The 14,232-nt window shown below is 33.8% G+C and overlaps 1 protein-coding gene across 1 annotated transcript; it reads left to right on the top strand.

Moving 5' to 3' along the window:
* The first annotated feature begins 220 nt into the window (after positions 1–220).
* Positions 221–2,508, top strand: LOC140752783 (uncharacterized). The gene is made up of 4 exons (XM_073087134.1): positions 221–734; positions 1,165–1,354; positions 1,484–1,684; positions 1,798–2,508. The coding sequence occupies exons 1-4, from the start codon at positions 664–666 to the stop codon at positions 1,918–1,920; spliced, it is 585 nt and encodes a 194-aa protein (XP_072943235.1). The 5' UTR covers positions 221–663; the 3' UTR covers positions 1,921–2,508.
* The last annotated feature ends 11,724 nt before the right edge of the window (positions 2,509–14,232 follow it).

Here is a 14,232-nt window from a genome sequence, read left to right as displayed (position 1 = left end):
TTTCGGCCGTTGAGCCTTTGTCCCATAATTTGTTTGTGGACACCGGCGTAAATATCAGGAGTCCCTGATATTTTCGGCACAGTGTGTGACCCAATTGTCTCTGAGTCTTTGATAAATAAATGTACAAAATCAGTTTTAGCTCAAGCTATATATAACATTCGCCGACAATAAACAAATATTATTAAATTGTCCAAAATGAGGTCATTAGTCAACAACATGAAGTTATAGGTAAATATGGAGGCCAGACTTAGAACAAAATCTTGAGGCAAATACCTACGTATCTCCATCCCGCTTTCTGTGGGCCGACCTCTCTTTCTAGTGTGGACTATAGTATTGCTATCTTCTTCTTTAAATCTCCTAGAAAATTCTTAGAATTAGTCACCACACTAGCCTAACCAGAAGTTAAACACTGTCAAATAATTTACCTTTAAATAAATACTTGAACTATGATTAGTTCAATTGAAAATCCCAAAATCGTAGGTCACGTATGCATATCTGGGTTGGCAATTCAACGAATTATAATCCCATTTCTTAAGGATTCGGTAATGTGGCAACATTGGCCCTATGTGCCAAAATAAATCGTGCAATATGGCGGTTGTTTACTTTTCGGTTCATAGCTTGGTTTGAGATTTTTCGCGTTAAACATTGTTATAGTTAATAAAAATGGTGCAAAGTTGTGTTGTGAGTGGTTGCGATAGTACGTGGTGTCCAAATGGTGATATAAAATTTCACGCGTAAGTGTTTAAACCCTGATTTCTGACATGGAATCATTGTAAACATATTTCTTTGTATTTTCACATAATTTCCTCCTTAATCGATTAACCAGTGTTTTCAAAATAATTGTAAAAGATAACTATGTCAAGATCAAATACATTTACATTGAATTTCATTGATTTTTTGGAAGTTAATTTATTTTGTTTACATGACGAAGTATTGCAGTAGTGTGACCATAATGAGGATATATCTGGGACTTTCCGTAGACCGTAGGACCTTAACAGTTTTAACTAATTATCTAGGTTACTTAGTTATTGCATACACTCTTCTCCATTCTTAAGGCAGACTATTTTTTTAGATAATATTGAATTTATTATATAAATTTTTATTTATAACTATTCTGATATGTTAATAAGTTAACATTAAAACCATAAATATGTTATTTTTTAGATTTCCTCAAAATGATACTCGAAGAAAATTGTGGCTATCAATTGTACCATTGAAAATGAAGTTCTATAAAAGCGCAAGGATTTGCAATTTGTATTTTCAAGAAACAGATTATGATTTAAAAACAAGACGATTAAAATCAACAGCAGTTCCTACTATATTATTAAATCAACAAATAATATCACCAGTCAAGGTAAAAATGTCACTTAATTTAATTACCTATATTACATATACATAAGTATTTATAAATAATGGTAGTTCAAATATAATTATGACAAAAGGCAACATTTTGTAAAATACATAATCATATTATAATTTTCAGACATCAAGTACATTACATGAAGAGTCTATGGTGCCAACAGCTGCTTTGGCTGTACCAAGCACTAGTTCTACTATTTATAAAAGTAATTCTCCACATAAGGAAATGGGAGTTAAAAGTGCTGGCTGCAATGTTGAAGACCATTTCAGTAAAATACAGTGTCGGGAAGTTCTTGGAAATATAAGCAATCTTAACAAGTTAACTGTAAGTTTCCCTTTCCTTTACTTATACATAAGTATTTAGAAATAATGGTAGTTCAAGTTTAATGATGACAAGGCAACATTTTGTAAAATACATAACCATATTATAATTTTCAGACAGCAAGTACATTACATGAAGAGTATATACCGAAACCGAAAACCGTAAACCGAAAAGTTTGTTTCTACCTCGGGATGAACCTGACTATCAAGAAGATGTTGAAAATGTGTTTCAAAATTTAGACGCATTTCATACTAGTCCATACCTGGAAAATATTTTATATTATATAACTGGTTACATTGTAAAACAAATTTTTACCCGCGTTTCTTGTGAACATTGTTATAATGCTTTAGTAACACTTAAAAATCCGCCAACAGATCATTCATATTCTTTGATTATAAATAAATTTAATTCATTTACGTCATTTGTGAACCGAGGCAAACTTTATTTTCCTTCGGTAGCAGCTTACAAAATTGTAAAATATTGTGACAAAATTTTTCAACGAGCTAAATTGATGGGCCAACTTGGAGAAAATAACATAGAAAACAAATTAATCAATGTCGTATCACTATATTTTACTCCTCTGTTGCAGGAAATGTTTAACCATCCGATCACGGACTCCATTCAATGTAATGATTTGCATGAAACTAAGATAGTTAAACAATTAGCTCATTCGTTTTTTTTAATGCGTATACGTGCTCACTTAAAGAGCCACAAAGAAAATATTTTCCGAGATTTACGTGGTAAGAGACAGAAACTACACAGAACAATCATATTTAGTCATTTATAATAAATAAAAAAATATATAAAATATGATTTTAATTTGGAAAGTGTTTTTGTTTTTTTTATATATTGCCGTTCCTATTATATTCCCGTATAATATATATACGTAATATTAAAAATAGCACACGAGTTAAAAAACACCTTAACACCCTCCTTACCACTCCTGCTCCTTAACACTGACTAACCCAGAAATTTGTAAAAAAAATAGCTGTTTATTATGTTACATTATTCAACAAAATTAACGAAACATCTGATTTCTTTTTCGCAATTTCTGGGTTGGTCTCTTAGTACCAGTTGTTGTAAATTTAAAGATTTAAAGATTTAAAGATTTTATTGAAACAGTAAAAATTTTCACAATTTGTACATTCGTAAACAACTGCAATAGTAAGAACTGTGTCGCAGCCGATTACGCCCCCTCTGAACACGAAGGTAGTTTGTTCCAAAATCTATACAATATGGATAATTATAATTTAGGTAAATATTCTATTACATGTACATATTATTTATATCAGAGTAAAATAATACTTTACAAAAATTATTAAGATAGTTACATTATTAACATGTGCTTGTGTGGGTGTGTATGTGTGTGTGCGTGTATGTGTGTGTGTGTGTGTGTGTGTGTGTGTGTGTGTGTGTGTGTGTGTGTGTGTGTGTGTCAACCAGAAATAAGTCTCTCAGACTCATCATAAGACAGGTTTTGTAAATATTTTATAATAGAATTTTTGCATTCCCAATGTGAGAGCGGATAAATATTAATGATTTTATTTATTTTATTATAAACAACAGATGCAAGGTATTCATAATGACGTCTAGCGAGTGCTGTCCGACATCTTTTAAATTCGCAGATCGGACGCGGACGTGAACGACGAGTGGTAGAGGTGGTACCCACAAAAGGTAAACTCCGGTGTTTTCGTAGTATCAATTGACGAATAAACAGTTGTCTTACTGTTAGGACTTTGGCAATTTTATATATTTCAGAGGTAGGGAATAGAATGGGTTTGGCGTACATTACCTTGAGCACAGCCCTTTGAGCTCTCTCTAGTCGGAGAAATTGATGTGTACAATGATGTCTATTTCTCGCGCCCGCACAGATCTCAGTCATTCATTTCGTATTGCCGCGGTAACTAAACCTATGTCCTGGTCATGATCTATTTCCGCGAAAAATTCTGTCCATGTCGACCCAGCACTTTCTGCGTGATTAGACTAATAACAAACAGCCAAATTTACAAACCCAGAAACATCTAAACTTTCACACTTTAACAAACAGCTTCTTTCATAATTTACTATACGCATGCATAATTATCATGATCTATATTATAATCTTTAGGGGCTCGGTCTTAGTAATAATGAGATGTAGATAATTATATAAATATTATTGTAAACCTATAAATGGACAGCAACAATTATAGCTATGTCCTGGAAAAAATAAATAAAGGTTACCCTACTTAGACAGAGAGGGTCTGCCCACAGAGAGCGAGATGGTGAAGCATAGGTTTTGCTTCAAGTAGGTATTCGAAGTGTGTTCTCCATATTTACCTATAACTTCATGGTCAACAATAATTGTGATAAGTAACGCTGGTGTGATTTGAAGGGTGTGTTTACTGTTGACACATAAGTCACGACATTATGACACGTAAGAATTTCAACTTGTCTTCCATTTTACTATGCGTTACAAAATCTGTAACTTTAAATAATATCTTATTTCTGATGACAGACATCTATAAGCAATAATGACCATACACCAGATACACTGCCATATCTTACAAAAAGCCCTTAAAGTCGACATAGGGTGGTGTTAATAAGTTAATGCGCTTACGAAATTCTAAACGAGATAAGTCGACGTACGAGTTGGCGCACGGCTTGCGAAGTAACTTGCAACTTCTGGCGAGTTTCGTTTACATGTTGATAGAAACGTAACGTTCCCTGCTTATGAGCTGAGGAATTTTGCAATTCAAAGAGGCTCTCCGGTCGCCAAACTTTCTATACGCAAATAATGTTTAAGCTTCGCGATGGAACGTAAATCGTATGAACGTCTTCCATCTGTAGTGATTCATTTCGCAATATTTTAGCGTGAATTTGTGAAAGTCGTTAAACTAGAACGTTCTAAATATTTAGGCTTTGTGGTCTCGTCTAGTCCAATCCGTTATTTATGGGGGTAAACATCCGACGAAATTTCGTAGCTGTATTATATTTCAGGACCCATCGTTTGAATAGTGTCTACATCGAAAATGTTTATTGTGACTAATTTATTATAAGTAACATACTTATTATGTTATTACGCATTTAATTAGTTTTTATTAATTGTATACATTGACATTGTATATGATTCAACCATGGAACAGACAAAAACAAGTTTATCTTCTATGGATTCAACCCTATCACGTATAGTCTGATTCATAATTAGGTGTCCAAAATGTAAACAAAGTAATGTCACTGTCAAAATTAACAAGAAACAAAAACTTTAACAAACTCAACAAAAAACGAAACTTTAACAAAGATACACAATTTAACAAACGCGTTATGTAAACGAGAAAACATTCGAATTCGATCACAATCACGAAAAAGAATAATATCGGCTATGAAACTTAAAAATGACAGCACAAGAAATGTCTTGGGTTCCGATTGTGTTACCATTATCACATTTTAATTTTCTACCATAAACTTTGTTTTTTATTATTATTACTGTATGGGACGAAATTGACGGGATATAAATATTAGAAAATGTGAATTAATCTTAATTTATTTAGATTATTATTTTATTATTGTTGTATTACTTTAATATCGACAAAAATAAGAAACTACCATTTCTAACGTATTTTCTTGATAGGTCAACACCTTTGTTTACATTTTGGACACCTAATTATGAATCAGACTATAGATAGGTATGGTATGCATATAAATTGTAGCATATACCTACATATAACATACGAAACTTGCTAGCATTGCTAATACAATGTAATTTAGTCGCATGGAAACTGAATGATTTTGAATAAAATATTTAGGGTGTAAATCGATCAGTACTTAGAGACCTCATTTTCTCCCCGCAACACAAAATCCGCGGCTTATGCCGATCTTCTTGTGGATCTTAGAGATAGTGGCGGCGAATTGAATGAGGACCGTTTTCGGGCTTATCCCCATATAGAGGATACTTTGTTATTTTTTATTTGTGTTTCCTTAACACTGGACTCCACAGGGAGCTATTTTCCTTAATATTGTATCCATTACATACTACAATGGTTGGATTTCTTTGTTTCTTTTTTATTATAGAAAAACATATTCATAGACAACATATTCACATTTGTCAAATATTCTTTTTTATTATCTGTGTCTTTATTTTTTTTAATTACATAGTCTGTCATTATGTATGTTGCTATAAGTAGATACATTAGTCGTTGATTTATCCGTACTTACTCGGTAAACATCGAACAATATCTCAACTTTCTGTGAAGTTATCAAACAAGGTTCACAATAAAGGAAAAGTTAATTTTTCGCTCGAGAACATCTCAAAAGCATCACAGAAAATTTCACGGAAGAATAGGTACACGCAATAACAATAATATGCGTAAGTACCTGCAGGGTATCGCTTTGTTGAGGAAAGACCACGTTAGACTTATGTTCATATAACAATCTTTATGTGTGTATATATATTATATATATATATATATATATATATATATATATGTGTGCGTGTGTATGTCACTGAACTCCTCCTAAACGACTGGACTGATTTTGATGAAATTTGTTGTGTGTGTTCAAGGGGACTTGAGAATGGTTTAGATTCACAATTTAGTCCGTGGGAAAAGGTTTTTTAATTAATTTTTAATTCGTAAGTAGTTATAGAATTTGATCAAGTGATGATCTTTAGCAAAGTTATAGTCCAAGAGCCCACGAGGGTTTGGGAGTTGGTAAGACCAATTTTCGACAGATGGCACCACTGTCATTCCAATGCAGGTACCAATTTTCCCCTTTATGTATGTTATATTATTTCTTTAAAATGCGGGCGAAGCCGCGGGCACCACTAGTAATATTTAAAGCTTGAGGTAAAAATATTTGTAGAAGCAGTTTTATTAGTCATTTGGTGTAGCAATGCGTTGGTAGCAAACCTTAACTTGGACAGGGAGTCCAAGTTAAGGTAACTGCTATTGTGACCACTAACCACAAGATGCAGTTCCATTATTTATTTCTACTGAGTGAATAACATTTTACCTTGACTACCTAATGGTAAATTGTACTGTAACTGCTTTCCGTTGCCTTTTTCTGACACGGAGATGTCACTATAGTTAAAAAGTCATGATAGACACCATGCAATTTTTCGGATGTCACCTTCAACAATCTGACCTCGGGACAAAATAGCAAAATTTAAACTGCCTTAATTAAATGACCAGCGTTAGTGTTAATATTATGTAAGCCTCATCACTTCCGCTACTTGTCCAAGGTACTCAGCTACATAAACAGCAGTCCCTACGGAACAGGACCTAGAACTCAACAGATCCTAAGTATCTTCTACTTATTTGCGATAAATACGAGATCAAAGACTACGAACGGAATTAATTTGCGAAAGCTATCTTCCACCCCTCACCTCTCACCCGCTGCCCTCTTGTAACGGCCAGATTAAAATAGCCTAAACAAATCCCTACCAACAAAATAGTATAATACTATAGTTATTAAATAGAGATTTATTTATTTCAATTTCTGGTTTATAGCAGCAGTGTAAAGCGGTGCTGTGTTCTGGTTTGATGAGTGCTTTAAGAGAGGGACTTGCATGAAGCGTTCCAACTTAGTCTTCATGGGTAGCAACGCATCTGTGTCCGACTTCCGTTTAGCTCATTATTTTTGTTGACGAGGGGGAAACCTTCAAAAGGTACCCGGTGCCGTGCGAGCGACGCAGGGTTATGTGGGATTCTTACCGCATTAAAACCCCCCCGCTGGCCGTCCTCGGCGCTGCGAAGAGGGCTCCGGGATCTCTAAAGGAACGCTACCGGTGTCCTCTTAGCGCGTTGCCCCGTCGGGCTCTGCCCAGATGAGCTTGACGCTCACCCCACCGTCTGGTGCGTACGACGGTATGCGACCACACATACCGCCGTCCTTCCCGGGGCCGCTGGCTGGGCGGTTCGAGCTCCCACTCTTGCCACCCGCGACTCCAGAAGCCTCCATTTAGTCGCCTCTTACGACAGGCACCTTAGCCCTATTCTGGTCCCGGAACTACAGGGACAACAAGATGTTAGAAAAGTCCATGGGCTACTTTTCTTCAGACTACATCCTTATTCGCTACTACCATGGTATGTACAAATTACAAATTGTACATGATCATTATACAAACCGTAAGCATAAATAAAGATACAGTATATTTACAAATGAAAAAATAATAAAAACGTTTCAGATCGTGTTTGCTTCAATTAAGTTCGATTTAAACGGATATTTTGTTTGTTTTTAATCGGGTTACAGCGATCCGTAAATAAAGCTACGAAGTGCAATACGGAGTGTATTTGCACAAAATGCTAATTTAGCCGGCTCTTCATCGCGGTAAATACCTACCAGACAATTTAACGCCGACTGTAAAACACTTTTATATTTCCCACTTGTTATTTACCTCGATCGATCTACTTATCGAACTATCAAACCAAGTTATGGACGTATATAACTAGGTTTTAACGATCAATGTATTCAATATTTTGCTAACAAAAATCTATATTTGATTATTTTTGGATACTAGAAATTATCTAGTTTCGGTCTTCGGTAGAAATAATTGAATAAATTGAGTATTTATAATGGACGACAATAGATAAAATACGGTACTCTCTGATTAACAAAGAGAAACGTTTGATAAAGTCCTTTTCTTTTAATACCTTAATAATAAAAGTTTTCCTTATAAGTAATATATTTGTTCCAACGTAAATCATCTTATAGGTATCTACCACTTATATGTTATCATACGCAAAGAGGGATTACTTGTTAGGCTGCATCCGATCCCCTACATTTACATCTCATTCGATAAAAAATATATTGAAATTTAATTCTATGTAATATCATTTTATTCAAGTCCATATTTTATTTTTGGGAACCATGCCTTACATGGCTTTTTTTGGATGGTTTGTTTTATTTATAGTGATTATTGTTTGTAGTCCCCCTTTTTATATATATGTACATAAATATAGTCATTATATATCGTAAATATGTTTGACCTTAATGTCAATGAATTATGTAAAAATAATAAAATTAAATAATGGTGTTCAATTCCTAATTCTATTTTCTTTAATTTGAACTTGATTATATTTATTTTAGAATAACTTTAACATTTCAGTTTATTTACATAGCCTACCAATTTGATAAAAACCAAACACAATTTAAAACTGTAAAATAAAATAAACATTGAACTTTCTGCCTTTGAAAAATGATACGGGTTATTTGCCTTTAGGCTGGAACTTTTGAAGGGTAATAAATAAAATATCTACATACATAGGTATGTTCATATTGTTCATACTTATTTGCGTTCATATTGATTTTACTTCAAATAAATTATTTGACTCGTAATTAAACATTGTGTTTTTGACTATTTTATAATAAAATAATTGCGTATATAATAATAATAGTAAGTCAACCACATAAAAAACCATGGCATTAAAAAAGGAAAGGATTTCCTCAAAACATCTCACGCTCATAAAAAATCTTGTGGGATTCCAAGCAAAAGTAATAAAAAAACCATTAATAATATATCATAGAACCTGTAGCAAATGTCTAATCCTAGAGCTATAGTTAGAGTTATTGGGTAAATTAATTTATGTAAACATCCGTTCAGTGTATACAATTAAATACGAGTAAATACAAGCAACAGATACGCTACTGATACGAAATTATGGTTGCACAGGAGACGTAGACTGCAATATGTAAATTTAGGCGTGGTCCTTTGAAATGTATTTGATTAAGTAGAAGCCCGATAGCCACGCGACTTGCCTATTAACTAACTACTTACACGAAGTGATTCAAAGTTGCCGCGTGTTACTAGTGTGTTGGTCTGTATAACTGCAAACTACACGAGCGAGCATAAGAGCTTAAACTGAAATGAAGACATTTAATAATTAAGTTCTCCATACCAGACTAATAGTCTGGGAATGTAATTAAATTTTAAACGGTCGCAGGTTTTAGGTAGATGGTTTTAGGAGTAGTATTCTCTAAAATTCACCACAAAGACATTACAGTCTGGATTACTCTGAAACTAAATGACACAAGTAATTTTAGATACATGACGCTTTTTTATACATGCAATGTAAGAATCTACACACACACACACACATACAAACAATTGTTAATCTAAACTTCAGACTCCGAAAATATGGCAACTTTTACTTTAATACCGACGATATTTCAATCCGAATTTAGCTTTAACAGGTCTTTCGAAATATCGTGGCTACAAAATAAATAGGAATCTTTAAAAGTTCAATTGAAATTATTATTATGTCACGAAGCAGAAAAAAGGATAATAAGTAATTTTCCAGACATGATATCTACAAGAACGGGTCTTTCCAACACCTTCCCGTCCACGCCTTTGTGGGATCCGTCAATCAGACTTTGCGCTAGTTTGCTCGGTTCTCACACTCTTAATATACGCTCACGCAGGTCCCTTGTGTATGCGTTGCTGACGATAGTCCCTGAGCGATGTCTAATACGATATGCTGTATGATGCCAGAGCACGGGTTCTGTGCAATCTTCTTTGTGAAATACAAGGCAGAACAGCACACACGTACGCTTTCGGTGAAGCTCTAACGTCGAAAATGTGTAATATCGAGAGTTTTCAGACAAGTGCAGTAAACAGTATTTTTATAACGTCAGTTATCATTTTTGATTTTGCAATATCTTTCTTAAACACTAAGTCCAAACGAATTCCATAATATACAAACAGGTCATTCATTTTCTACGAACTCTATTAAATTTACTATATTTGCGAATGTAAAGCTTACCTTCACAAATTTAATGACAAACACAAAAATAAGATGTCAAATAAAACAGCAAAATTAGAAAAGATACAATTTGAGCAATTTAAAATAGACACTTGGTATACTTTTTAAATTTTGTAGGTTAACTAGATATCATATTGCAAATTTATCTTAAATATTGTTCCCAATCGACCCTTTACTATCGCCTTATTATAAAATACAAAAGACCAAACATCAACAGGCTTCGTTTCAAAGGATCGAATACGTCACTCTTGACTATTATGTTTCGCAGCATCACTACCTAGATACATAAAACCGCTTTAAATGAGAACTCGTAACATTCATCCAGATGTCGAATTCGCTCCTTAATGAAATTCAAGACGCCTGCAATACGAGGGTACGACAAATGAGTGCCGTTTGCTATTGATCCCTCGTTGAGCCACTCGAACATCTTAATTCCGTCTACTGGAATCCAAATTGAAATACTGTACTAAATACCTCGATATTTCTGTATATTTAGCTAGACTAGCATCAATCTATTGCAGTAGGAAGTCGGTTAGAACTTTAATTACAAGTGCTGTTTCAATGTTTAAACTCCGACGGAAAGAGGAGTATTATAAGTTTATGCAAACATTTTTAAGTATATCTGTGCAGCTGTAGAGCCTACAGAGAAACATATTTAAATTTAAATATTTTAGTTTTAAAAAAGTTTATATAGAAATGTGAACCAACAATCTTAGGTAGATATAATCACAAAAGATTGTTGAAAAATATGTTTTTATAAAAAAGGCGAGAGTTTTAATTTTTTGTTACTTTATATGAAAAGGCGAATATTTTAAATACCATAATTTTAATATTAGTTTTAATTTTATAGAAAATTGGTCAACGGTGAGTAGGTATCTACTTTATAATGTTTGTGTTTACGTATAGTATTACGATGAAACCACGAGACCATTTGCCCAGCCGCCCATTGTAAATACGTCCAGTTAGGGGAGCGAGACATCCCGAAAGCTGACCGATGGAAGCCAATCGAGATCGCTCTTCGCCATGCGATTGATTTAGCTTTATTACGGCTAATAAATTTGCCCTAGCTCGCAGATGTTTGCGGATCCTGGTCCAGATAATCATTGATACGGCTTTGATTTCTGTTTGTATTGCTTCGAAAGATATATTTAGAGGTTTTCTAACGAAAAATCATTCATAACTTTTTTTAAATGTAGGTACAAAATGGTAATAAATCTTATGAAATGGCGGGTGTCCTATGATTCATGACATTTTAAAAGGATCGTGATGTAATGAAAAAATATGTATGTACCAGCACTGCACAGCCTAAGTTTTGCCATAAATGGCCTATCAATTTTTTTTTGATTTTTTTTTCAAATCTGTCTAATACTTCCAGAGATTAGTGTGTTCACTCAAACGAACAATCTCTTCATCTTTATAATCTCAGTACCTATAGATATTGGATGAAACTACAAAATACCCTAATAGGCAATTTCCTTAAATCTTTCTTGCGAGGTTTTAAAGAAAGATTATTTATTATCCTTTATACATGACTTGCGAAACTTGATTTAACAGTACTCCAGAATTAAGTAGTGTAGGAAAATTGGTTGAGTGATGAATGTAAATTTCCCCTATAGAGGCGTATCTATCGTTTGAGGTCGTCTGTAAAGTTAGTGCGAACGAAACAAAGGGCTGGGAGCGGCGAATAAACAAGTTGCAATAGGTTTCTCAGCGCAAAACTGATGTAAATTTCTCACCGCACCTTTACGCTCCTTGGACGCTAAATATCTTATTGCCTTCTTCATAGATTATAATAAACGGTTTTAAAACAGCTAATACGTTGTGTTTTATTATGTTATTTAAGTTATGTTTAACAAGTTAAATTTAAGTAACTGGAAAACCACAAGGGCTCAGGGACCATAAAAGTCTAGACTGGGAAGGGAGCCTAAAAACTGAATGGTGATCATGTATATTTGTACATATACTAATTGTGTGTGTGATGAATTTAAATTTCGCGTATAGGTGCGTAGCTACCGTCTGAGGTCGTCTGTAAAGTTAGTGCGAAGGAAACAAAGGGCTGGGAGCGACGAATAAACAAGTTGCAATAAGTTTCTCAGCGCAAAACTGATGTAAATTTCTCACCGCACCTTTACGCTCCTTGGACGCTAAATGTCTTTATTGCCTTCTTCATCCATTATTATAAACGGTTTTAGAAAAGCTAATATGTTGTTTTTTTATTATTCTGTTTAGGTAACGTTTAACAAGTTAAATTTAAGTAAACGGAGAACCACAACTTCTCAGAGACCATGAAAAACTATATAGCTTTAGGAAGGGAACATCTGAAAACTCAATGGTAATGAAGTATATTTAAATACCTACTACTTTCGTGTGTGATGAATTTAAATTTCACCTATAGAGGTGTAGCTACCGTCCGCGGTCGTCTGTAAAGTTAGTGCGAGCGAAACAAAGGGCTGGGAGCGGCGAATAAACAAGTTGCAATAAGTTTCTCAGCGCAAAACTGATGTAAATTTCGCATCGCACCTTTCCGCTCCTTGGACGCTAAATGTCTTTATTCCCTTCTCCATTCACTATTATAAACGGTTTTAGCACAGCTAAAATATTGCTTTTTTATTGTTTAAATTGCCTTCTACAATTTACATGTTAGTAACTGGAGAACCACAAATTCTCAGAGACCATGAAAACCTATATATAGCTTTAGGAACGGAATATCTGAAAACTCAATAGTAATTAAGTATACATATTTAAATACCTACTAATTTCGTGTGTGATGAATTTAAATTTCACCTATAGAGGTGTAGCTGTCGTCCACGGTCGTCTGTAAAGTTAGTGCGAAGGAAACAAAGGGCTGGGAGCGACGAATAAACAAGTTGCAATAGGTTTCCCAGCGCAAAACGGATATAAAATTTCGCACCGCACGTTTACGCTCCTTGGATGCTAGATGTCTTTATTGCCTTCTGTAATAATAAATATTATAAGTTATTTTATAATATTTAAGAAGTGGTTATTTATTAAATTATCCAAACTATCCCAGTTAAAGTAACTGGAATAGTTTGGATAACTTAATAAAACTTGTAAGGCTACCGAGAGAAATGACATATTATTTACAAAATATAGTTTACAAATTGAATATTCAACTCACCTTCCTATAATGCGGTCTAACATATCTTTTCAATTCTTCATCAATCTGTCTCCACGTGATTTCCGTTGAAAAAGCTGACCAATTAGGTCGATCCTTCCAAGCAAAGGTATACTACTAAAAACTAAACTACTAAGTAAAGGTATAAGAATAATAAAAACTACTTTTTACCCATGAAACGTTTAGGGGTCCTGCGTAAAAATCAAAAACTATGCGTGAAGGTTTACGCGGGTAACGCAACGTCAGGAAACTCGTAAATATTATAAAAGTACGTTCCCGCCAATATTTTTTTATATTTCGATGCACCGAATCATTGCTCCGCCTGTTAATAAATTCTCTGGTTCACTGAACGTTGTGGATGGAACAGAACTTTTTGCAAATCCAGTTGGATATCTAAAAAAAATTGTTTTGTTGTGCTCAAAACTAAGCAACTAGTATCTAATTTACAATTATAGACAATTCTGTATTTCAAGAAAAAATATTTTCCTGCGCTGCATTTCTTATTTAAATTGGCTGTTTACAAAATTACTTAATTTTCATTACATTAATTTCTTAATATTTATACATTTGACTTTTACGATACCTACACATATGACACATATAAATAAAAATTCACAGCAATAACTACTACATAATATATGATTTTAGACTAAAATTATCGCGGAATTGAGACATTTTAT

This window comes from Epargyreus clarus, unplaced genomic scaffold, assembly GCF_041222505.1.
Source record: "Epargyreus clarus isolate Ecla_fem2 unplaced genomic scaffold, WU_Ecla_fem_2.2 ptg000003l, whole genome shotgun sequence".
Classification (NCBI taxonomy): Eukaryota; Metazoa; Arthropoda; class Insecta; order Lepidoptera; family Hesperiidae; genus Epargyreus; species Epargyreus clarus.
The sequence above is the reverse complement of the archived record's forward strand: the minus strand, read 5'-3'. Positions and strand labels throughout refer to the sequence as shown.

What these genes read in the sequence shown, in the direction of transcription:
- LOC140752783 (XM_073087134.1), top strand. Translation starts at nt 664, where the DNA reads ATGGTGCAAAGTTGTGTTGTGAGTGGTTGCGATAGTACGTGGTGTCCA. An exon ending in GGTGATATAAAATTTCACGC is followed by an intron (nt 735 to 1,164) that starts GTAAGTGTTTAA and finishes GTTATTTTTTAG; the next exon opens with ATTTCCTCAAAATGATACTC. An exon ending in AAATAATATCACCAGTCAAG is followed by an intron (nt 1,355 to 1,483) that starts GTAAAAATGTCA and finishes TATAATTTTCAG; the next exon opens with ACATCAAGTACATTACATGA.